Source organism: Doryrhamphus excisus, chromosome 9 (assembly GCF_030265055.1).
Source record: "Doryrhamphus excisus isolate RoL2022-K1 chromosome 9, RoL_Dexc_1.0, whole genome shotgun sequence".
NCBI lineage: Eukaryota > Metazoa > Chordata > Actinopteri > Syngnathiformes > Syngnathidae > Doryrhamphus > Doryrhamphus excisus.
The window spans coordinates 10,709,101-10,736,342 of record NC_080474.1 but is presented as its reverse complement, the minus strand read 5'-3'; the positions used below and the strand labels follow the sequence as shown (position 1 = coordinate 10,736,342).

Here is a 27,242-nt window from a genome sequence, read left to right as displayed (position 1 = left end):
AGAGATTTTTGTTAATTATTAATTTTTATTGTTAATTTTTAAAGGAGGCAGATGTCATGGAACAGCAAAATGTTGCATTTCACAACACATGGGATTGTTGACCTTCATTTTACTCATTATTTTTCAAAGAATACAGTTTACAAAAAAATGTAAACAACCAACCAAAAAAAAAGATTAAAACAAAATAAGCTACAGTTTACCCGAAACTATGTGATAAAAATGCATTTGGTGTTTGAACAGACTTGAGAAAGATGACTACATTCTGTGTCCTTTAGATTAATCACAAAGAATCAGGTGATTCTGTCACACCAAGTGTTCACCATTTTCACAGTAAAAAGGCGAAAAAAAAAAAATAGTAATAAAGTTTGTCAACATTCTAACTTGGCAGTACAAACAATTTGACAGTTAACACTACGCATGTACCAGATGCTCATGCTACAGTAAGATCATTCACAGGAGCTCCATGTGACTGGCAATGTTGTCAGCAACAGGATAAATGCTTGCGCGCACACACACACGCACACACACAAACAAACAAACACTTGTGTTCTAGCAGCTGAAGCCAGGTGACGTAGCTTAGCTGGTGAGCAGCAGAACAGCCCATGGAATGTCAATGGAGGAGGAAGCTAGGAGTCAAGCACCAGCCACTGGTCACGTCTAAGTAGACTGCCAAGTCTGATCATCGGGTCTTAAGTTCGCCTTCAAATGTGAGGAATGTTTTTATCGTTGAAGGCAGCATGATTGTCATTAATCAAATGGGACTTACAGGAAAAAATGATTCCTTTCAACGGCACCGTGAATCCTTTGTGCAATTACAGTACATGAATGTAAAAAGCAGATATGCCTGCATGACGCAACACCCTTGAGTGTAGTTTTGTCTGATGAGATGCAGCACAAGCATCAGATTTACTGTACTGAACCGTGTCGCTTGCATATCTTGTAAACAACAACAGTCATGTTTAGTCCCCGTCATTGCTAACTTCAAAGTACTCGGCATCGGGTGTCTTAGAGTGCTGGTTAGAGGCAAAGGTTTGTGTACAGCGGAACCCGTTTGAGTCGACATTTACGTAATATTTCCTATCCTATGGCAGTTTGTTGAAATTCATTTGTGAAACATTTACACGGTAATTTTTAATTGACGATCTTTAAGTTAGTACAACACATGATGTCCAAAACCAAGCGTGTCCACGGACACCTAAAAATATACTTAAAAATAAAAATCTGCATAAATTAAATGAAGAAAAATAACATAAATGTAGTAACAAAGTTAAAGTTAAGAAAAAATTTAGTTTATTTATGGCAAAACAAAAAATTGGCTTATGGAAAAAAGTTGTACAATACAATAATAGGAATAAAGTCATGGTTATGAGGGGAAAAAAATCAAGAAAGTTGAAAGAGTTGGTCAAATAAAAAAGGAGAAATGAAAAAAATCAGAGAAAAAGTAAAAATCTTATGAGAATGTAAAATAAGGAAAAAAGTGACATTAGTAGTGCAGAGTTGAAATATTGAAAATAAATGTTTTAATGTTTTGGGGCACAAAAAGTAAAATGCGGAAATTAAGGACAACTACGTTGGAGGAAAAGTTATTATCATGGGAATAAAGTCAAAATATTATGAAAAGAAAATTCACAAAGTTTATCAAAAAAAGGAAAACAGTCAGGAACTAAGTTGATACTAATGATACACTTTTTTACTTTTTTTTTTTTGATAAACTTCTTAAGCAAAATATTGGTCCTTGCATCCGTTCATTTGGCAGTAAGGAAAAAGACCCACTTTTCAGAAAAATACCCCCCAACAGCAGCTGACAATGCAAGTCCATGTCGACGTTGGGCACTTTTTAACTACGTGGTCCACTTGGACAAGCTGTCAAACAGGTCCCGCTGTAACCAGAGCCTAAAAATGAACTAAAGAGTGAAGAGTTGAATTTCCTGATTGTTTTGACAGCAGTATAAGAGCTGCCAAAACATGTTTTATTTAGATGAGCTAAATAAAACGTTTTCCCCCAACCCCTGTTGGTGCTTCTGTGCTCTCCAAAGGAGGCCGTACTCTGACGGCGGTAGGTGCAGCTGTGGTGCTGCTCCAGTGGGCTGGGCTTGGCTTTGACACATGCGCCATCGGGATGATGATGATGATGATGATGGTGGGGTAGAATACACCACACATGTACAAGATACAGCACAGCATGACGACAACATGCATGTAAGGAAGAGCGTGTGTAAACGTGACATAGTCATGAGATATGTACGCACTATATGCACTGGGCTTTTGGAATAGAGGCACGGGTTGTTAAAGCGACTCACAATGCAAGTCAGACCAGGCCTTATGTCGCATAGGTTAAGGCCAAGGAGAACAATACTAAACCCTACACTCTCATCTCTCCGTTTGTTGCTAAAAGCCAAAATCGAAAACAATGCGGTCTTCAAAAATGGCAATAAGCAGCATGATGCCAAACCCAGTCAGCATGCCCAGATTCTGCAGGACAAAGTGACCCAACTGGCAACGCTTGTGTTCCTCGCTGTCTCCATGAAGCATTTCTGGCAGCTACAAAGAAGAAAGGGATGAGAAAGTTAGCACAGGAGATGTTGCCGAGTGGCTTACGGAGGAGGCCAAGGGACGGACGTGCAGGTGGACAGCTTACCATATCGACCAGAGCCACGTAGAGGAACATGCCAGCTGTGATGGCAAAGATCCAGCTGGTGACATTGTCTGTGTACTGGCCCACAGTGGTGCCAATCAGCATGCCAACGTACGCCATCAGGGCTGAGAGCAGATTGTAGACAATGGCCTGCTTCACCGTCATGCCCGCTTTCAGCAGCACCGCAAAGTCACCTGGAAACAGCGCGGGTTTCATTCTCGTGCATGCAAAGATGTTTGCCTGCCAACAGGAGCTGCCATCAAAACGGTCGCGTGTCCCCTCCAACAAATGCACCCAACCTTCCCGCTAATGCGCTCATGATTACACACGTGAGCCGAGCCCTCTTCAGTCCTTGCCAGGCTGGAAGCGAAGAAGCGGCGCAATTCTCAGCGGAAACACTCTCGATTTGGAGCGAGATGAATATGAAAAAGGCGACGGCCTACATTTCCTCCCCGCGTGTGACAAGTGGCCTCTTTTCCCTGCTAATTACTGCCATGAATAAATTACCTCTCTGTTGTCAGCCATCAATCAAAGCTCAATGAACTCCCTCTCCCCCACCTCCTTGCTTCCAAACCCTGCCGCACTCCGACACGCCCGCCGTCACCTCATCTACTGCAATTAAAATTGGCCCTCGTTGCCAATTAGCTTCACTCCAGGTGGTTAAAGAACCCTCATGATCATCATCTTTGCCTTCCAGCTGCCAGTCGGGCAAGCCTTTTCTGTTCACGAGGAGCCGAAGGGCGTGCTTGTCAAACTGCCAGCTCTGTATGACAGGCGTCATGCGGTGATCCCTTAAAAAGGCTAAACAGGAGATAGGGGAGAGAGGCTGAACTCTGCAATCTGCTTGAGACAAGGACTTTTGATAGCGCAGTCTTACCATCTGGATTCATGGAAATGAGAAATAACACAGGACCAGAACTAAAGGTTTGTGGGGCATCTGACAAAGGAACCCGTGTCTCCCAGCATGCTGGCTTAATAGCCAATGGCTACACGTCTTAGGGCAGGTGTGTACTGCAGTACTGTCGTACTATCTCCCAAAAGTGAGTATACCCCTCTCATATCCACAAATATTTTATTATGGACACTAACACAACCTCTGGATATGACACCGAGCACCTGAACTTAACGTCTTTGGTCGACCATAAGGTCGGTTCTGAGTGGAACCTCTCCTGGCAATCTTACTTATTGCCTTGAGCATCTTTATGTAGAGCATCGGGCTGGGCGATATCAGTATTTTAAAAATACCAACATTTGCTTTAAGCGCAATATCAAAATCAACCATATAATTGATATCGATATAGACTGGATTTGAGCTGTATCTCCCTCATGCGTGCAAAAAGGAGGATGAAATCAGAGGATATTTGCATATTGAAATAAACGATTCATCAAATACTAAAATAGTTGTTGATTAATTGGGCCATCTATTAATCATCAACTAATTGTTGCCGCTAGACAAGGGCATTTCCTGGGAGCTTTCCATAGAATCCGGAAGAGTTGGCTGCTCTATAAGCATCGTGCAGCTAATTAAATGGCCAATTACGGCATGCACTGTAGAACCACTGTTTACCTCGGCTGTGTCCCTATTTCACCACTCTACAGAAGCTTGAAAAGTTACGGTTCATTAAGAGGAAAAAAAAAACTACTGGAGTTGACACTACTAATGACTAAAAACTGCTGCACAAGATTACTAATCATGCATGATTGGACACACAGCACTGTAAGCATTGCCAACTTTTTCTCTCAGTATAAACAGAGTGGAAGAGGACAGTACTGTGGCATAAAAAGCGCAGCTTGGAACAAAAATGTTTACTGTTGCAGACTGAGAATGGCCCTCTGAGAGTACAAACTAAATGCAAATGATGGCTGTGGCACCTGTGCTGTTTTTGATTCACGGTTGCGCTGAACAACAAGTACGGTGCTTCAGCCTCACTTTGCTTTGACAAGCCACTTGAATGCTGTCAGACGAAATCAATTTTCCTACAGTGAAGAGAGCAACACGGGGGCGTTTTAAAAAGGTTTCATGGTGCAATCCGGTCACGAGACCTACCTGGATTCAAGTTCAAGAGGGAAAGCGCTTTCACATGAGGTAGTGTCCCTTTTGTTCTGCTCGCTAAACACGTGATGTGTGCAGTCGCTAGTGCAAGAACATGACATGTTTTGTTTATATTTTATGGTTTGTCTCTGTGAGCAGCACTTACCAAGTTCATGAGGTAGTTCGTGGCAGAAAACAGCCACTGAAGTACTGATGCCTCCTGTGAGGTTTGCACTGAACGCAGCGCCTGAAGAGGGGAAAGGTTCACAGTGTCAGAGAGATCTGGAAGGCAAATCTGAATCCTTGGAGAAAGAAACAACTTTACACAATGTTCACAGAGCACATACATAACACTAACTTTGTGTGTGTATTAACTTTTAATGATACAACCTCTGATCTGAATGTACGTTTCAAGGATGTTTCAGATTCTGAAGCTGTTTTGTGTAACATCTGAATTGGAATGATGGAGACAAACATTCTCCAGGGTTACAACAAACTGCAGGGACATTTAATAATTCATTTGAACATGTTTAATACAAAATGCAAAAGTGAAATAGTTCAGATATGTTAGTAACTGAGGGCACTCACAGTCCAAGGGCTAGATCTGGTCTGCCAAGTGCTTTTTTGTGGCCCAAAATGTGTTTTCTTTGGAAATATATATCGACTGATTGTATGAAGATGCAACAATTAAAAACAGACGTCAGGTGACCATGTACCACATACCAAATTATCACTGCCCAATTAATAGCATAGATCTGAAAATGTTGTTTGTCTTAGAAACAACATAAACGGATGCTTTGTGTTTCAGATAAAAAGACTAATCTCACAGAGATACATGCAGGTAATCTGTGACCACCATGGCAACAACAATGCAGATCTTCTCTTTCTCAAGGCGGTGTATCAGTACAATTATTCCATCACTACAAGCCGTTTTAAATATTTAGAACAATATATATTTGCTTGCAGCTGGACTGATGAAATTATGAAAATGGAAACTGAACACTGAAAATAGAATCATGTGTACTGACTGACCACTTTAAAAGGGGACCTTTTCTGCTTTTTTCCACTTTTCTGACCTATTAATGTTAGACTGTTGTATTCTCATGTTAAACGATGCCAAAGTTTCAGATAATGAGGTTTGTGCATTTGGAATTGAGAAGAGAGACGCAAGCTTCCTCATGGGCGTAGCTGTAGGCCAGATACTGTCTGTGCCCTCCCCCAAGCTTTGCTTCCCCCCGCCCTGCCCTAAGCTCTGTTTCTGTGTTTACTGTACATTGTTAACAATGGCTCTCAGGAAGTGTGTCTAAGGTAAAGCTACATTTGTTTAAAATTCCTAACGACACCACCATCGGGCACAAATGGTGGGAGTTCCTGATTCCCTACCAGAAAAAGAAAAATACTTTAATCTGTGAAAATGGGCCAGTATGCAGCTGGACTAGCCGACAAACTGTTGCTGAAGCCTTTCCAACGTTATTTGCCCCACTACTTGAGAAGCACTGCACCGAAATGTTGGGAGAGTACCACAAGCTAGCCTGCATGCCTTGCGGCAGGATATATGGGTTTTGTGCATTTATATTTATTTGTATGCCCACATGGTGCAGTGGGTAGGTTACTGTGTATGTTGTGTGTGTTGACGTGCTGTGTTGGTTTGTGGATCGCTTTTGTACAAGCTACATATTGCAAAAGGAATTTGGAAATGCCAGGTGGGCCGGATGAAGACGATAGACCATAGTATTATTATCATCATAAGGCTGGACACATTTTGTGTTAATGTTCATTAAACAACCGCACAGTTAGTATAATGACAACAAGAGAGCACAATTGTTCAGCGACACTTAAAGTTACTATGCTTCCCATGAACATTGTGGCTTATCCGTGGGACAAAATGAGCTCCAACCAAACCGCATTGCTTGTTTGTTTTAAATGAAAAACAATTAAACTCTGATAAGTCACATTTGGAGTGCGAAGACGAAAAGATAGGCGTTAACTCTAGCTGGCGAGCTACAGTAGCTAACTCCTGCCAGTGACAGCTAGGCAAACGCGTAAACAGAGATGCAAGATAAGTTGAACGGCAATAAGTTTGATAAGGGTATGGATTGGCCTAGCCTATGTCAAGATGTCAAACTGAATCCATGAGGTTTAACAGACTATTCTCGAGGCAATGCGGATCCGTTGTCAGCTCAATATGAGTGTTGGCAACCCTATGTGACACAGCACGGATGTACTGTAGGGTTTGCCTTTGCACGCCCCATCGTTTTATTGGCATATGCCGATCACATGTGATCACATGTTTACAGAAATCGGTAGATATTGATTGGTGGCCGATAGATCGGAGGATCCCTACTTTTGACAATATAAATGAAAAACAACATCAACATTGTTACTTACCGATGGCCAGCCCATCGCTGAAGTTATGCATGCCATCACCCATGATGACCATCCAGGCAATGCTGGCAATACCAGCGTCCTTCATCTCCTGATCCGAGTGGCAGTTCCCACCATGGGAGTGGCCATGTCCATGACTGTGGTCCTTGGCCTTGCGTCCGTTCACCTTAGTGGGTGAACGCTTGTTGGAGTTTGGAGCCTTCAGTGGAGTCTTGTTGGTGGGAGAGTGTGAAGGTATCTGAAGCTCTGTGAGCTGTGTTTCATTGTGATCATTGTCACAGGGAACAGAACTGCTATCAGCACCTAAAAGAATCAAGATGTCAAATGTGGCTTTTGACTTAGTGGAGGGAAAGTCTGACTGAAAACTACTCACCATCACCCAGCGCCTTCAAGTGAACCCACTCTGCATCTGAGTGGTGATTTAATTTACGATCTGACAACTTCCTGCCAATCTGGCCCTCTTCACACACTTTCTTTATGCCCTTCCAAGTAGAAGCACATACATTCTTAATGGGTGAATGACATCTTACAGCAACTATGAATTCAAAGCTTAAATTGTGCATCCAAAATTTCCCTCTGAACCTGGCAGTAGTAAGGATGTAATCAATCTTAGCTAGCTAGGTGCAGTTTTGCTCACCCGTTGATCCCTGTAGTGCTTAAACATGCCGATACAGTGCTCAATAATGAAGAGAAGGTAAATGCCAGCCAATGCTGTCAAGCCTTTCCACACTCCATCAAAATCAGTCGCCAGATCGGTGCCATGGCTCGTGCCGCTGTGGTCATGCTGCCCTTGAGACTATTGACAGGACAAGACAGTGAAAGGTTGGGAGATAGAGACATAAAGCACACTCATCCAGTTGCACCATGCATGGACCCACTGAACAACTAAACGGTGTCCGGAACGGATTAATCATATTTGCATTATTTCTTATGAAAAAAATTTATGTGGCTGTTGTATATTTCGGGTTTTGTCACATCAAATTAATTATGCTGAACATTAAATTCCACTAATTGAAATGATGGGAGCTCTTTTAAGCACTAATGCTTTTGTGTTGCTGTATGGCACAGATGTGGCTTATTTCAGACTCTAATTTTCAAACATCAGCACCCTGGCTGTCTGTCTTAAACTCACATGAGGCAGTAGATGAAGGAGAGCGTCTCCGCTGAGCGTGCCCACTGCCAGGGCCACAAGAAAGGTGAGAAGGAACTTGAAGCAGGACTGGTTGAGGATGGGCACAAGAACAACACCCAAAAGAGATAGGAGGCTGATGATGGTGATGGACACGAAGCCCCACACCCAAGTCCAAACTGGAGACAGAGAGAATAAAGCAGATTGGACGTAACTATTATGTATTTGAGTGCATCGAAAAAAGTACAGGTCTAAGCTGATACAATTTATTGTGAAAAATGTAACTTGGTATGAAGATTGTCAACAGCTGATCACAAACAGCGGACACTTCATCCTCACTTTTTTGTTGGCTGAGGGAGTTGCTCCTTATACTCTTGTTAAAAAGTGTTAGCAAAAAAAAGTACTTCTTGTAGGGTTTTCGATCCAAATGTCCTTGTGATGACACATGGCCTAAAGTAGGAAACTTAAAGTGACACTTCAGCAAATTCCTACTTGCTGGGATGTTGATGGAAGACACAAGGCAGAGCAGCGTGAGGAAGGTGCGCTATCATTTAAACTGTCAAAACAGCACAAGGCCAAAGCGAAAAAGTTTATGACTATTTGGTCACAGAGGACAAAATGCTTAATGTAGTATGAAATTCAATGTCACACCAGTGATGGTGTGTTTGCTAAACCGAAGCCGGATTCTTCACCAGTGACATTTGGCTATAGGCTTTTTATTGACTGAAACACACTGCGCATGTAATGCACACCTTACTGCCAGGAGACTGGAGAAACAACGGGAAAAAAGCACCATGATGGAAACAAAGAACAGAACTCAAATGAAATGGCTAGAAACAAGCCCATTAATATCATGACGTAAAATCCACATTATCCACAGCCAGCTCAAACCAACATCTGCAGAATGAGAGTCAAGAGCACTAGCCATTGAGTGAAATGCCTAGACTTTCAAGTCAACGTCCAGAGAGCTATGAGAGATACCTGAATTTCCTCGCGGGGATTATTGAAGAATCTCCTTCAATCGATCGATAGAAAAATGGCAGTGAAAGAGTCAGTGATAACTGACACATTTCACAACTTAAAATACATAGAATGATTCAAAATAATACAAAACAGTGTCTTTAATAGAGCAATCATTCTTTTTGAAAGTAATTAAAAACAGCTGCCACCTTCCTCAATAACAATAATCAGAAGAACTCAGAATAAAAGTCATGGAAACTGCAGTAATACAGCAGGGTAACGGGCTGAAGCAGGAATGCTCAGCGTGAGCACAGCCCAGCGGGAGCCAGGAGGGAGGTGGGAATCACACCTAAGTCCAGCACAGTACGAATGGCCTTGTGTTGGAACGCCCTAAGATAAATCTTGAGTAAACACCGAGCTGAGGAGGAGAAATATCTAATAACTGTTAAAATCACACTGGCAGACACATCGCCTCTCCACATCTAATGGACCCCAGGTGGGGAAGTTTGTGACTAGATGATGTGAAACATGTCTTATGCCTGACAGAGTGGTCTTTAGAGAGATCGAATCAAGCTGTCATTGTCCCATTAACCAGCTGCAGGATTAAGAAACGTTTCCCACGGCAGATGTCCCCACTCACATAACAGGCATGAACCCCTTATGGCGGGAAGAGCAGAAGCAAAAGAGGCCATAATGTTTGTGTATTGATCACAAAGCCACGTGCCATTACAATTCAGAGAATGTTGAGAATGCCTGGCTCGACAGGTTAACAGAGCTTTGTGTTTTCTTGTTGGCAATGCAAAGCACACAGCAACACGGCAAGTCATGAAAGTATCAGTTAATTGATATGTGCATTTTTTTTCACAAATTAAAACAGCTCCTATGTGCCTTAACATACAATAAAAGGTCTGACACGCTTTGGTCAAAATACCCCAAGAACCAAGACTGACAGCAAACCTAAACCCCAGTCTACAAGGCAGCTGGTTTTGGTGGGCTGTCCTGTCTCATGCAAAAGAACAACAGCGCCTGCGGGCATTGCAAGAAAAGTTTCACACAGAAAAGCACAACCCAAATCAATGCACTCTTATTTCTACAAGTCAATGGAAATCCCTAAGCTCCAACATTACAGACATCAGCCCCTGACCAAGGTCTGGAGCCCCAACAGGAAGGACTAACAAATGTCAATAAAACAAATCCACTTTGCTTTGATGCCTTCTGTGACTGGGAGGTGATGTGAGGATGTGTGATGAGCTGCATGCTGCTACTGCAGCTCTGCTTAGCTTTCTTTGTCGTTGCTTGTGAGAAAACAATGGCAGATTTTACCCAGACTAATTTGAGGACATACATTTACTGTATTGTTACGTCAATCACACAAAATCAAAATGCAATCAAAGACTCATTGTCTGAAATAGTCAATGATACTTCTCACTTGTGACATTGGATGGTGATGCTGTAATAAAGCAGGAGTGATCATAATGGGTTTGATATGCACACTGTTGCTATTTGTGATGACTTTCATTATAACTTTAGCATTACATTAAAATTGCTTGTTGTACAGTTTGAACAACGACAACGATAACAAGCCACACCTAACACACTTCTACAAGGAGGGGGACAAACATCAACCCTCAACACACCCAACCCCACTCGCACCCAAAACGCCAGCATTGCCACAACGGCGCCTCTAAAGCCCATGCAGACCCTGGGATGCAACCTCTGGGATGCCGCATTTTGTTCGGCAGTCCGTGAACACACCATAGTTGTCTGCTATGATTGGACACACTTTGACTCGGATTCCATCTGTTCTTCCATAATCTATATTGTCATTCATTAGTGGTGAGTACTTATACATTTTGTACTTTAAATACAATTAGAAGGTGTGTTAGACAAATTTAGGGTTTAAACCTGGATTGTGCATTCAGCTTGTTAGTTCCTGTCATCAGTGAATAATGGTCATCCAAGAGCGCGGGTTCTGGAGCTGAATCTAATCTAATAGTCTAAAATTACAACTGCTATTTGCTGGTAGGTGTGGAACATAACCCCCACAAAAAGTGGAGCTCTATTGTAAATACAAACAGGAGGGGCCAAAGGTGGTCAACTATTCAGTAATTGCAATAGATGATCAGTAAGATTTCAGTGTGTATGTAGTTTGGAGTTCTGTTTTCTGTAAAAGATAATCCTTTGAGACCAGCACACAACATCTATACTTTTATCAGTGAGCCTCATTGTTAAAAGTAAAAACTGAATGCACAGAAAAAAAAAATCTATAACCCTCACTTCCTCATTTTATTGTTAGCACCATTTTACTCTGCCTTTAAAAGCCAAGAGGCTAAAGTTGACTGCAGTACATAACGGCAAGTCTACAATCAATGCACCTTATATAAACTTCAGTCATATTATCAATATGCATTTGTGCCAATGGCATCTTTTATGTACTTTATGTGTGTAATTTTAGCAGTAGGCTGTGATGAGGTGATAGTTGACGTTGGCAAAGAAAAGATGGGACCCAGTGGTCTGTTTCCTCTCTCCAATTATGACTTTCCTGTGAACCACATCTCAGAAAAATGGTGCAGTGTTCAAACTTATGCACTCCTAATTGGCACAGCACAAAAAGAAGGGGAATTCGGAACCAGTGAAAAACACCTGCAAATTTTCTGAGCTCCCCTACGGATCCCGGCAGGTGGTAAATGGAAGGTACTGCCACATCTTGTGGTGATGCCTATGGATGAATCTTGGTATATCATAGCCTCCCACGGGCGGTTTTCCCACTAATGAGGAGCTATTCGTGCCCTTTTGAATTGTTCATGCCATTTCCATTTTATCACTTTTGGTAGTACCACAGTGCTCTCTTAGGCACATATACACACACACACACACACACACACACAGGCACTATACATCCAGAAGAGAAAGCGTTTTTAATGATGAAAAAATGTTTGCATTGTGCTCCTTCAAACAGACAGTAAGATCTGTGTGTATACTAGTGTGGTATATTGTGCTATGAATAGCATTGTGTTAAGACGCCATTTTATTAAAAGTACACATCACAGTTATTGTATTGTGCCCAAATTATTGTGCACACTAAATAATGGAACTGATTTTCCATTGCCTCATCTTCCACTTGTCAGCACTTCTGCCCATTAGTGTGTCATGTTGTGTGTTGCTGTAATCACTTGATTTCATGGATTTTATCAATGCTATTCGGTTCAATATTGTGATGAACAATTGTGTGCAGATTGATGAGAAAACACTTTTTTTTTTTAAAACTGAGATTAACTTTGAATTGTGACAAATAGACATTTGTTCAGGCTGTTCTTTTAAAGCACTATTGATGCTGGCTGGTGGTGTTCTTTTTCAGTTCTTGGTTTTAAAACGTGTAATTTGAAACCAAATAACAACAAAATCTGATTTTTATGTAGTAGTTCACATTACCACACAAATGTAACATGTTAATATGTACAAAAAGTGTTTGAAAAGTGACTCTCACATCTCTCACATTTCCCTGCAGTGTGATCGGTGAAATAGCATTGATTTCATTTCCGAGCTGATACTGGGTAAAAATGTAGGCTGCTTAACCTCACCAGGGTTGTGGTGATTTTATGTGTAAATTCACCTGCACTTGGAAGTTGAAAATAAAATATGTTTATGAAAACTCTTTATAAACTTGGTCTTTCAATAAATAAATAAACAGTCAAAATTATGAGACCACCCTAGTTTCTCAGTTTATTGATCCATTTTAGTGGCTGGTACAATTAAAAAGGTACATTTGTTTGGACAAATAATTATGAAATGAATAATTGCTCATAAAAGTTTATGAGCTCTAGCAACTTCCATGGGTTTCTTGATAATAAGAAAAATCAGTTCTTCCAAGAATTTGTGAGCTATTTTTGTTGTCACTATTTGTCCAAACAAAGGTACCCATCGTTGTACCGAGCGTTGAAATGAACAAGAAATTGAACAAACAAGGGTGGTCTAATAATTTTTTCCATGACGGTAATTATTTTTTAAATTTATGTTGATTTACAATTTATGCACTGGTGAGTTTTCATCAGTGCTCAGTATAGCTTAAAATGAGGGTAATAAAAGATGATCCTCTCAGCTTTTCCAATGTATATGAAAATGAAAAGAGGTTGAACAAACTCCTTGTTTCCTAATTCATTTCACTTATCACAATGACATACACTTATGTCGGACACACACTATTTTGGGTTTGGATGTTATATATCTGGTTTAACATCAAAAGAACCAGATAAAAATGCCTCCTACTCAAGAACAGCTTCGTATCACCTGTTAAACAAATCATAATTTGAACAAATGTAAAACGATGCAAATGTGATAGCAAGCTGATAAGTTAAGGGTGTTGTTATCTAACCCTCTGAGTTAGTGCTTTTATATGAATATGACAAGATCACAGAGAAGTATCACATTTTTCTTTGATTGAGACCTTTTTTTTTACCTTATTAGAGCCCTCCAGGCATGAAATAACACACCTATAGTTTAGACATAATCAGAGAAAATAGGCTGTTTAAGACAAGGACAAAACATGTGTTAAGTGATGTTGAGGTTTCAAAGTTGAGTTTTAGCTTGGGGTTGGTTCCGGCCTGCGTTCTCAAAGTGGGGTACGCAGATTTCCTTAAAGGGTATGCACTGGAATGGGTCGTTGTGCATTCAGTGGCAGGGCAAGTGTGCTTGGGGGCTCAAAGCAAGAAATTCATGGGGCCCCCAGTGGCCAATAAACAAACATTGCAGTCTGCGCAGACTTACACAGACAGCGTCTGTACTGCTGTGCTTTTCTGCTGGGTGAATAATCTCAGGCTATATGTGCTTATATGTCAATTTGGCCTTGTATTTAATTTATTGAAATAAAGATAAGTTATGTACCTTTATGTAAGTTATGTACCACATATTGCCATTATGTACCACATTACTCAACCATTACGCATAGGCTACAGGATCACTGCAAAGACACAAGAGACAGCCATGCCTTCAACCATTAGCAAGCTAATGAGCCAACTAGTTTGGCTCCAAATGAAAATCCATATCGATCGGACCCTATTCAAATCGAAACAACCTATTCTTGTCAAGAGAATAGAATATACTGTTTGTTAAAGTTGATAGAGCGAATAAAAACCCTAATAATGAGGTGAAAGTTTGATTTCTACTTGCTTTTTCTCTTCAAAATAAGGAGAAACAGTACTCTGTATAAAACTGTTTTATCCTTGTTGCTACCTGCAGGTTTTCTGTTTTTATAGTGAATTCATGAGTACCACATTAGTCCAAATGAGTTGATTCAATTAGATGCTTGGCTTCTTACCAGTACTGACACTGTCTAAAGCTTCCTGTTCCACATCCATCTGGTGGTAATGGCGGATGCACACTCGACTATCTATCTGGTACAGCAGGGCAGGACACAGATAGGCAAACTGGTTTGGTGAGATGAGGGAATCGGGACTCAGCCCATAGTAGTTGAGGAGCTGAGTCAGGTTCAAACACTGTGAGCAGACATTGCATGTTGATTTAAAATAAAGAACAAATAATTCAGACAAGGAGTAGGCAATTATTGATAATCACGTAACAGCATTAAACATATTATTTATGAAGACACAAGAGTGCATACCTCCTCATGCTGATGAAACAAGCCACTTGCATGTCCAGACAAATCAGGGCCTGGGACTGTTGGGGTGTCAGGCCCCCCTGGTGCTTCTCTTTTATGTTTATGAGAATGGCTGTGGCCATGATCATGACTGTGTTTATGGTCATTGTTATTGGACAATGTTGTGAGAGGTGAAACCGTTTTGTTTTGCCCACGTTGTCCTCTGACCCTTCCTGGCTTTCGTAGCTTCTTGGGCTTGGTGTCTGTGGGAGTAGGAAAAGAGTGCATCTCTTGATTGCCGTGAGATAAGTCAAGTTGGCCAGAAGAGGGCTGGTCTTGGGTCGTGGGAGCAATAGCTGTGCTGATTTGCGTTTGCACAAGGTTGGGTCTGTCACTCATATGTATATCAGAATACCCAATCTCTTCTTCCTTGGCATGATGATGATTATGTTCTCCATCATGTAGGTGATTGTGGTTATGATTATGATCATGATGGTGTTTATGGAGGTGTTCTCTTGATGCACCAGAAGGTGAAGCAGTGGTCTGTTGGCTGCACCCTGTGTGATCTTGTTCTGTGTGTGGATCGTGGGAGCTGGGTTTGTGATGTGGATGCTCATGTCCGTGTCCGTGTCCTTCACTGTGTGAGTGAAATCCTTCCTGCACATCAAGAATATCTAGATGAGCTACATGGTCATGACCAAGGTCGTCATGAGCCATGCCTACCACCTTCACTTCACCCAGACCCAAGCTAAGAAGGAGATTCTGAAATCCGTGAAAATCTAGCTGGTCTTTCTGGCCATAACGCCTGAATAGCTGCTGGATGTAGAATTGCTGCTCCTCCTCTAAAGATGCCCTCTCAGGAATTGCAGGCTCCGCAGTCGGAGAAGATTTTCTCACATACGGAGCCTCAGAAATCTGAAGGTCGTTGTGGGTGTGGTTGACATGGTGATGACCATGGTGCTGATGATGCCCGTCTCCATGACTGTGGCTTGACTGATGGTAGAGGAAGGTGAGCACACACAGGAAACAAAATCTTGTGTGCATGTGGACTTGCATTGTCCTCAACTTCTGATTTCCTGTCAAAACATTACAAAATTATATGAGTGTATAAAATAGTAATCAAATCCACAAGGCCATTATTTATTTTATGAGTGGATGCATCTGATGAATTTCAAAGAAAAATACTACTTTCTTCATTTTCTGCACTGTTTGCCCTCATTCGCATCACGGGTGAGCTGGAACCTATACCAGAATATTTTATGTAATAGGCAGGGCCCAGGGCACATATGGACAAGCAATCACAATCATATTGAAACATATGGACAATTTAGAGTATCCAATTAATCTAAAATGCATGTTTTTGGGGATGGAAACCAGGGTAACCAAAGAAAACCCACGCACACAAAGAGAAAATGCAAATTCCACACAGAGATGTTCCAACTGACATTTCAACCCTCAATCTCCTGACTGCGAGGCCAACATGCTAACCACCATGATATCATGTACACAATAATACTCTGAGAATGTTTTTTTTCGTTATTTAAACTAATTTAGAAATACCAAGAATATTTTTATAGTGCTACTGATGCACCTGATTTGTGCTGTGATTTCTTAAGCTTCTATATTATAGGTTTCTTTTTCTCTTTACCTTCTGACGGCTCCCGCAGTTCATGTCCGGGGGTCAATGAGCTGCTGCTCAAATAGCTAAAGCAGGTTACTAAGGGGAACATGCACTGTGTGTATGTGTCGATAACATAATAATTAGGACTGTCATTGACAAAGAATTTTCATTGTAAGTCTTATTAATTACATTTTGTCCGTAGTTCACTAATAGTTTTTTGTTTGGTGACAGCTAATGGCAACCCCTACAAATAAAAATCTCATTTGTGACTTTTTCGACCTCAAACAAAAAGGCAAAAACACTCCGATAAACAAATAAACACGGTAGGGATATAAAACTACAGCTTAAAGGCTGCTGACAAGTTGCACATTACTTTCTGGAGTCAACACAAATTAAGCATAATTTTGTAATCAAAATATGCTATTTATTACAAAAACATTTTTTTTTTGTAAAAATGTATGGTCAGCAGCAGCCACAGTCACCCTCCGTGTAGACAAAATGGTACAATCTAGATCATACGATCATCATACAATAATCAAAGGATCAATCATACGATTCGACTGCAAGATTGATAGTTGAATCAGACGTCTCCAAATCGGATTGTCAACTATTCTAAGACACCCCCAGTAAAAATGTTTTGTAATTCATATTGTAAATCCCACATTCTTGAGTAATGTACATGTGTCTCTTTGGGGCTATCCACACGGAAACGTTTTCAGGTCAAAACACCATTTCAGCCTCTCATCCACACGGAAGGACAGTTCTAGGTGCCCTGAAACTGTATATTTAAACTTGTTTACAGATTAACAAAATCTGAAAACGCCAGCTTGTTGCTTTTTGTATGACGGCCGAACTGCTGTTCTATATCACAAACTATGACATCACAGATCCATCGCCGTGACGTAACCAGAAGTGAGCTTTGATAAGAAACAAACATAAAATCTAAATATTTCAAACTAGAACACTCTGTTTGTAGAATCAACTTGTAGAAGTAATTCCACTTCATAGTAAATAAGATGACTGATTTATGCACATGCATCCTTTCTTCTTCTATAGTTTTGTGTGTCACATGGCTCTGTCTGTGTGTCACAGTGCAACATGTAGCTGTGCTTTGTATATTACAAAGTGATACGACAGCAGAGAAAATAACGCCAAGCGATTTGTGAGGTCTGATTTTTGCTAGTAGGCATTTTGTGATAAATGTATTATGCTTTCAAACACATATTGTTTTGAGAAGCCAAACTTGTTACTTAACTGTCCCTAGCAACAAGCTGGAACTACTTTCCTCATCACCGAAACCCGACCACAACTCTGCTCAGGACACGAACTGGGGAGTGAGTCACTGTTGATGGACTTCACTGCTTATGGGGGAGTCATACAACTTCATGTCAAAAAATCTGAACTATCCCTTGAAATAGTGTGCATGTGCATCGATATGCATGGCCTCCCCCCGGACCAATGTTTTAACCCAACGTGGTCCACCCCTGCTCTACATCACTGCCTTGCTCTAAGAATTACATGATTAATAAAAAATAAAAAAAAAGAGATAAGCCTTATAGAACACGACATACCCTTGAGAGAAATGTGCAACAAATTACTTGTTCTCCCCACTCCAAAAAGCCCAAAGCAGCAATATCACTGGAGTCAAATGATCCTCATAAGATCCCTTGTGAAGCCTGAGGGTAGTGGATGCATAAATGCTGGGAGTGCGGATGAGAGTGGGCTCAATCTGAGGTCAGATCAGAAACATTCTTGGCACAAAGCAAAGATGAGGCAGCGGAAAAATATAAATAAAGCCACTGGCCTTGTTCACCAAGTTTATACTGAATTTACAACAAGTATAAGTGCCACGAGAGAGAATATGATTTTGGTCAGATTACAGATACTGGCATAAGGACACAGTTGTCAAAGTAACTTGAAAAGCACAATTCCCAACTTGTTTTTAATATCTGCTGCTAAAAGTTAACACACAATCTGAAAGTCTGTGGCTTTGTTTATTCTTCATCAACTTGCAGATGACATCAGTTTATCAACTACTACTGGTCAACTGCTGGTTACTGACTTCTTCCTACCAATATAACATAATTACGAGTTTGTGTAACAGGAGTAAAACTGTAGAAATTCATGATTTCAAATGGAGTACCGCTGAGAGGTTATCTTCTATGAATTGGATAAGCTCTAAATTAAATAAATAAATAAATAAACTGAGTCACGGAAAGGAATAACACACCTGTTAAATGCATACTCGGTGAAATTGATTTCTGAGCTGTGACTTCATTCATATTTGAAATTGCATGAAGAAAATTGAAGCAGGGCGACTTACCTCTGTTGGCCCTTGAATGAGATGTGTGAAATTAAGCGTGATGGTGCTCTGACGAAAGATTTCACATTGAGGGCAGTTCAAAACCTACTTCACGGCTATCTACTGTGTTTATAAACACGAGACAGTGTCGACCTATGAACCTCACTGCTGATAGGATAGGATAGGATAAAACCATGTCCTATTTTAAGATCACACCCTCTAGCCTGTCACAGAGCATACTCTGTTTTCCTGATTACAGCCTTTGTTGTGCTTTAACTTAAAGAGGGAACAATAAACAACATTTACATGTGAAGAGAAATTAAGTAAAAAATTAAAGGTTTAGGTAAGGTTAAAAAGTAAAATTAAGGTTTTTGTGTTCACCAAGTAGAACTTAGTGAACACTTTTGAAGAACCTTTGAAGAAGGCTGAGAAAAGTTGACAACAAAAGAAAACATTAAAATAAAAAGTAGTAGTCATAGCTGGCAGTGACTAAGTGTGAGGATAACATTAGGACTGAAGACAATGCCTGTTGTGTCATAATACAGTGACATGTGAGAGCCCTTCAAACAGGATGTCCATTACTCATTGTGAATCAAGCCTTGGCAATTGTAAAGTATACTATTTGTAAATAATTAATGTGGAAAAAGAAAAGAAAATGTCACAAGAAAAATAACAATAAAAATAATAATTTGGTAACTCACGTTAATATGTTTGGCCCCAATCTTGATGCTGAAACCTGCACTCTGAAAAAAAAAAGGGGACACAGATTAATATTTATACTTCACTGGGTAATTAGAATTAAGTTGTTGCATTTATTTATTGGTTCCTTTAAAAGCAAAGCAGGTTCGAAAGTACCCCTGTAAAAATAAATAAATAAATGCATACTGTAAGTGATACACACTTAATGGGGGTAAGTAAACATGTTAATCAACAAAGGCAAACAAAAACTGTTTTAATGGCTGAACGTGAGGCTTAATTAATTTCTGGTGAAGAGATATTTTGCAAAAGTGTCTTGGGGTACTTTTGGCTGATGGCCACTCCTGGAAAGGTTCACTACTGTTCCATGTTTAAATTGAGCTTTTTATTAACAAGGGAGAAATAATTGAGAGCTATCAGTCTGGAAAATGTTATACGGCCATTTGTAAAGCTTTGGACTCCAGCAAACCACATCCATCCATCCATTTCCTATATGGCTTATCCTCATTACGGTCGTGAGGCACATTGAGAGCTATTAACAAATGGCGAAAACATGGAACAGTGGTGAAGCTTTCCAGGAGTCGCCAGCCAACCAAAATTACCCCAAGAGCGCAGCAACGTCTCAGCCAGAGGTCACAAAAGACCCCACAACAACATCCAAAGAACTGCAGGCCTCACTTGCGTCGGTGTAGGTCAGTGTTTATGAACACACATTAAAGACATTGGGCAAAAACAGCTTGCAGTTCTAAAACTAAAACCTCTGAACAACAAAAGAACATTAAGGGTTGTCTCAATTTTGCCCGAAAACCTCTTGATGATCCTAAAGACCTTTGTGAAAACAGGGCTTGTATGCTTAGCTTTTTCACGAGGAGAACAGGTGTTCCTAAATTGAAAAAAAATGTAGGAGCCATGTGAAGTTTCTTAGATTATACAGTAACACACATGTGGACTCATACATAAAAACACAGTGCCATCATAAGCCCCACATCTAGTTGGGACTGTGTACGACTATAATATGAATGTATCATACAAAGCCTGGCATACTACACAAAAATTCACATATCATGTGCCAGTCTAAAGTCTAATTTCTACATGCGTATGCGAGTGACTTAGTCACATTGGTCAGCCCTGGACAATACTAGGTGGTCTGACGAGATTACTGTACATCTGGTGTCAAGGTAACGCCACATTTCAAAAAAGAACATCATACCAAGAGTAAAATGTTGGTGGTAATGTGATGGTCAGGGGCTGTTTTGCTGCTTCTTTAATAATGATTTCATTTACAAACATCTCTTTGTGTTCAGCTGTGTTGTCATTGGCTAATATTTAAATTTGTTTGATGATATGAAACATTTAAAAGTGACAAACATGGACTTTTTCACACTACTGTATTTTCAAATTTTCAGTCAGCCTATTGCTTCAGTTAGAGTTGTTTTTCTTACCCCTTCATTTTTGAACATTGCTCAACATAGGAAAAAAATTCCCATGTCTTTTCCGGGTCAGTGATGACAACATTTCTCGCAAATTAAATAGCTGACTTTCAGCCTCTGAGCTGCTTCATATGATTCTCACATGACCAAAAATGTTTTCTCATGTCAGTGCCACGCATGGGACCGCAGAGAACCACAGGAAAAAAAGTATAACATTTATTCTATTTTCAAAAGAAAATGCAAGTTTAATTGTACTTTTTCTTTGATAAACTTTTGAAGAGCACAACTGAGTTTCTAGCTTCCGTTCCTCAAGTTCTAAAATCCTGATATGTCAATATAGTTCATAGTACTGTGGGGGACTAAAAACATGTTGTTCTTCAGATTAAAAAAAAAAAAAACAAAAAACAGATATTTAAGAATGTGAGCAACCACTGAGATCTCATTCATAGCGCATCAGATGTTTAACTCTGAGAGGACAATGCTTATCTGTCCAATTACATGATGCAAGAGACTGATGATAAATGGCTGACATTTATCATGAATTCTTTAAACCCATGGGACCCTCTTCTGTATCCTAAGGCCTATCCCAAAAAGCCTGCAGGTGAGAGCATTCATCGTGTCATCCATTCAATGCAAAACAACATCACAAGGTCGAGTTCTGGTCAGATGTTTATTTACCCTCATCATGGGAATGAATGCCATATGAATTTGGAGCCCTGAATGTTTTATTTGAGCCATTCTTCTCTGTGGTGGAATAAAGATACAATGTACATCAAATCGGAACTAGCACTTTATATTTCTTCATAGAACCAATACTGACAATAATGGACCTGAAACATTCTGAAACGCTGGACAAACTTTTTTGGACAACATTTTCACTCCATATTGTGATATTTTAAATTTTGTTTTTATATTTCTTGGGATCAGGTCGTTTGCTTTGAGCTTAAGGTTAGCTGTTGAAAAATCGGATGAGAAATTGCTTCCTGTTCATAAATAAGTGTTTCACCCAATTCAAAACCACCCCCCAGATGTGTACAATTATAATTTCCGTCATTAATCCATTCCAAAAGGTCCGACAATAAACAAAAGAAAACATACAAAAACTGAATAATTTTTCTCATGACGCACCCACATTGTACAAAAACCGAGATGTGTAATTGTTTTTTCGAAAACCGGGGCTTACAAAAAACAAGATTCCACTGAAGTATTACTCAATGTTCAGATCCATCAATCCTGCAACTGCACACCATGATCTAATCGATTTGTGATTACCTAATATTTTGATTAGTGCCAATATTTAAATATTCGTTCAGTCAGTAGCATAAACATCTCTATTAGCGCATGTAGAATATGGTATGTTTTAGTCAAGATATACAATAAAATGTTACTGATTGACTTTGTTATGAGTAAATGAGTAATGAGTAAAGTTTCAAGGTAAATGGCAAAAAAAAAAAAACAGTTCTCACTTAACAAGTATACATTGGTTATACACGCTTTAAAAATATAAACTAGAAAACCTGTATGTGAGGTCAAGCTGTCACAGCTTAACACTCATGGGCTCATCCACAAGCAGGTCTCAAGAAAACGGCAGACAAATCGGGAAAAGTAAGGGGATACAATAAATCTGGCCTTACCCTCTTATTATTACAACTATAAACAACAGAAATAACTGAACATGATGATGGATGAGGTAGAATCTGTAGTTCATAACATATCACTTCGGCCAGACACAGGTGCATTGATGATGTTCTATCATGAGGAATTAAGTTTCTTCACTCGGAGTGGGATATAAGGCAAATAAGGAATACTTAAGCAAGGATGAACTCAAATTAAATATGACTTTGAGAAAAAAACAACAGCAGGAAGCAGCCCTTACCTCCTCTCAAAACACGGCAACCAAATGTTCTTGAGCCAAGGTAAGACTGCTAAATGTTTTGAGGTTCAGAGGCTCAACTTTGGATGTGTGTACAGTGTGTGTGTGTGTGCGCGCGCTCCAGTCAGAGAAGGGAGTCACATGACCAGTTACTGACTGTAGGTATTCATGTATACTTTAATTTTCCATGGCATTATGCAGGGTTTAGTACTTGACCTTACAAAAGAACAAAAAGAAATTAGTTAATAGTTATTCCCCTAATATGACTGTTCTTACATTTAGCAATTTAAACCAAATTAAGTTGGGTGATATTTTTTAGAAACGTAAACAAGCCGAATTGACGACTCAGATGCTCTCATCGTGAGGAGAAGGAACCATCATGTGTGGAAGTATTTGCTTGGCAGTTCGGTTAATGTGGTATGAAATCATTAAACACACTGAAGAACCCCCTCACGACCTAAACAGGTTGAAATGGCGATAAATCACCTCTTACAGAGCGTGAATGGAAGCTCGCAAAGGTTAGCTTAGTTTATAGTTTACAGTGCCCAATGATGGCACGCAGGTTGTATTTATATTTGAACACAGCTCATATTCGCCATAAATACACACGGAACACACGTCCGTGACAATCCTTCAAAATAAGAGCACCATTTGCCGCAGGTCTGCATAAAGAAAATTGTCATTTAAAAAAGTGTCATTAAAAATAGCTTACATATGCAGTTGAAATTGCATGGGTGACTACATCTTCCTGCCTTCAGCAGCGCTGCCTCCTGCCTTTGGAACTCCACATTGATGCAATTCACATTTTCACTTGTCAAAACTCACCTTTTGAAACTGGGGTATTCTGTTTTACTGCATTTATTGTTTGTTTTTGTATTACTCTACATTGTATTTGTAATTATCCATTGTTTTATACCATTATTTATTTGATGCTTTTAACTAAAGTGTCCTTGGATGCTTTGAAGGGTGTTATCAATAAAATATAGTTGTCATGATTATAAATATTAATGAATTAACGCACAGAAGCTATAATGGAGTGAGAACAGTTAATAGTTCACTTTGTAAAGAATTTAAGGAATTTCTTCTAATAAAATATTTCTTGAGATTTAAAATTAACAAAACATTGTAATCCTCCTGAAGTGAGTCTTTGTTGCTGGGCTGTCATATTACACAGCATTAGTTTGATCAAACAGATTCTAGTAAACTAGAACATACACACAGGCACAAACCTACTGTGTCTGTTGCTGGCAACAAAGTGTGGGAATGTTGCTATATGTGACAGACTACAGATAGTGTGTGAAATAAAATGAACACACCAGGCTGGTTGATGTTTACCAGCTATTTAAGTGATTAGCAAAAAGAAACATTTACTGAAGAAAGGTGGTAAACCTCTAAAATAACCCAGACACCCAGAAAATCAGTAACAGGATTTGTTTCAACATTTGTGTATTACTGTAAATGTGGAGAACTAAATATGACCACTATGACATACTCTGAGATGCAGTGAACTTTGAGATGTACATACTCACTCAATCTTTCTTCACTGAGTGTTTGTGATTGTCGGTGTGCAGTTTTCTTCCCCAGATGCAAAAACTGGGTCAGGTGTGTTTCAGATGGAAAGTTCCTTTTGTTGCCTTTTATAGTATGTTTCCACCACTTTTGAACAAATTCTGCATACTGGCTCATTTGTGTCGATGGACTCCTTGCTCATTACCACATGGGAGCTGTGGCATTGGGCTTTGCAGTCATCTTTTTCCTCCTAATTTTTGTTATGTTGGCTTGCATTGCTCCTAATGAGGGCCCACTATTTTACAAAGAGACTATAAAGTATCTATGACTGACAAGAGGTCTCAATCCATCCAAGCCTGTTCTATGAAGCTTCTAGGTGCACTTACATAGGAAAATGTTTGGACACCCCGGTCGAAAATAATACAGTGGAGTGAAATATAGTCATATCAGAATATGAGGTAATATACCTCAGAATATGAGGTAATACAGGTAATATATATCAGAATTCCATAATCTGCAGTATACTGTAGCGTTATTTTTGTATTAAAGTAATTGGTGATTTCTTCATAACAGTCATTTTTTTAAGATAAGCTCTTTTATGACCAACAAAGGACAAACATCGGATTTCGTATAACTGGACCTTCGTTTGCAAGAGTAATACATTACATTGTGACAATATTACGTAAACTATAATGTCAACTGGTAACCTTTCCAATAATGATGGGCCAAGTATCAATAGTATTAAAATATATACAGTATAATACAAATATAGACATTTAATAAAAGTTATAAAAATGGGGTTGCAACTTCTTGAACTCAATTATTCACCTTTATTCTGTGAGCCTAATATGATTGATGATAACAATGTGCCGGATCTGGTCGCAAACCAAAACATGTGGATCGGGACATCTCTAATATGTAGTACTATATTTTTCATTATACTTTTCATCAATGTCATGTTAAAATCACACGTCATCTTGAAGATCCTATCTCGTAAACAGTCTTGTGACACCCCTACTTATAGAACATTGCTGTGTTCAAGGATCACCGAATAAAGTAGAAAATCTAAATACTTGACAAAAAACATTACCAATAACAAATCATGGGCTTTCTAATAGAGACTGACATTGCAGTATGGCCCTTCTCAACGAGCAGCGGGTGCAGTTGTGGGTCACTCTCCAAATGTGCGCCCAAAAAAAATAAAATCATTATTACTCTCTCCAGCACTGTCCATTACAATCATATGCAAATGCATCCAGTTACCCAAATTATAACGTAAAATGTTTGGCCACCGTTAATACGTAACAAAATCAAATGCGCTTGATGACAAGCGGTAAACAAAACGGATGGCTAAGGTCTGACAGACTCTTTACGCCTTCACCGTCACATACATTAACGATGCTTCATGGTGCCCGAGCATGTGCCCGTGCCATGGCAGCCAACACACACCAAATCCCCACTTAAAGCTTCCCAAGAGGACGTAAAATAAAAGCCAAACTTGTTTCACTGTGATTGCGCATCTACACAACGCATCCATATGTTCCATCTTGCACGCGGTGAGGATATACGGTGGCAGAGTCTCGGCACATGCAGCGTGATTAACGCTGTGATAGACAACAATAATGGCCAATTTTCAAGGTAAGAGATGAAAACCAGCAAACGGAACAGTCGTCGAGCTCACACCAAAAAGGCTACCTCATCCTGCCTCTCTGATGGCAGTGTTAGCACCTTGCTAGCACTGGAAAACCACAGCTTCCAAAAACAATACAACACTTCAACTGGCTAACATTAGCTAGCTGACGACATACAGGAAATGAGCATACAATAATAGACATCGACGAGGACAGTCTTTAACATATTGTTTTAAAGTCAACGTTCAACAAGTGCTGAATTGTAGTCTGAGCGCGTGGAAGGCAGCTCGGGTCCATGTTGTGGGAGTGTATGAAGAGTAAATGCGTTTTTATGTAGTTACCTCACTCGAGTGCCGTGTGCATCCCCTCTCCGCTCGGTACCAAAAAAAAAAAAAACTTCCGCGTAATTTACGTCATGCGTCACGCAGACAACTCATTCACCAATGCTTTCTACGCATTATTCTTAAAATCACAAAAAAGGAGGTGCAACTGCTTACGCATTTCACGCAGTGTGCCGCGGATTGCATGGCGGCACTTGAAGGCTGCGGCAGACTATCCTGTCATGTGACTAGCTGGGAACAATCATATAACCGTGTCAGAGCTTATATGTGCCTTCCCGTAAATGTTTGTGAATGCTTTGTGTGTTATTTTTTAGAAACGTAAAAAATGTGCTATGTGCTATATTAGATAATTTCATTGTTAAAATGGAAATACTATACGATGGATATAGCTAAATAATAATAATAAGAAGAAGAAGAAGAAGAAGAAGAAGAAGAAAAGTGCACAAGTGGTTGGTGTGTAGGCCACACAGCTAGGAGACCCGAGTTCGATCCCACCACTTTTTCACGCCGCTGTATGTGACGTACAGTCCCAGACAAAGCGCTCGTACCCAAAATATGACACTTTTATCATCACATACAATAATTGTTTTGGTTTCACGTCGTAATTTTTAGCAGCTGATATTTTACCAACTGAGATGTAACAAAGAGTAAAAGGTATTGATCAACAAAGCACCTTTGTTAAATAGGTCTGTTTATTTACCTTCTGTGTTTACAATTTGCGGCTTAAATTTTCAATCAGATTTCAATTCAAGCAATTGTACTGTGAATACAATCCTTATAATGTGAACAACCGACTTCGCCTGGCTGAATGTATGGTGGATGGTTTGGATGCTCTGAACAAATATGGCTAATTTCTGTCGTCCTTGCACCAGAAAAGCCTGCTTCTCAGCAGTTTATCGTTCCAAGTTTCCTCTCTCATGCGTCCCCTGATCACAGGGAGATAAGCACAGAGTGATCAGCAGCGTTCACTCTTATGTGCCCCAGGGTTTGTGAGTCATTAAGCATAGCTGAAAGTATCATTGTGGCTTCCTGCGTCATTTAGCTAGTATCTGATCCCAGCAGACACAGGATAATACGTGCCAATAACCACAACGAAGTACAAGTT

General features: G+C 39.9%; 1 protein-coding gene across 6 annotated transcripts; it reads right to left on the bottom strand.

Annotated features, from left to right (window-relative positions):
* Window positions 1-2: 2 nt before the first annotated feature.
* Window positions 3-26,211, bottom strand: slc39a10 (solute carrier family 39 member 10). Of its 6 annotated transcripts, none has more exons than XM_058081274.1 (11): window positions 18,679-19,334; window positions 17,927-18,084; window positions 14,759-15,810; window positions 14,456-14,633; window positions 8,185-8,360; window positions 7,690-7,848; window positions 7,426-7,534; window positions 7,056-7,355; window positions 4,834-4,914; window positions 2,639-2,829; window positions 3-2,541 (listed from the first exon to the last, which is right to left on the bottom strand). In XM_058081274.1, the coding sequence occupies exons 3-11, from the start codon at window positions 15,788-15,790 to the stop codon at window positions 2,389-2,391; spliced, it is 2,379 nt and encodes a 792-aa protein (XP_057937257.1). In that variant the 5' UTR covers window positions 15,791-15,810; window positions 17,927-18,084; window positions 18,679-19,334; the 3' UTR covers window positions 3-2,388. The 6 variants fall into 6 exon arrangements, with proteins under 6 accessions (XP_057937257.1, XP_057937256.1, XP_057937255.1 ...); XM_058081269.1 differs by lacking the exons at window positions 17,927-18,084; window positions 18,679-19,334 and adding exons at window positions 19,359-19,400; window positions 26,138-26,211 and having other exon boundaries at window positions 4-2,541; XM_058081271.1 differs by lacking the exons at window positions 17,927-18,084; window positions 18,679-19,334 and adding exons at window positions 19,359-19,400; window positions 25,861-26,022 and having other exon boundaries at window positions 4-2,541.
* Between the last annotated feature and the right edge of the window lie 1,031 nt (window positions 26,212-27,242).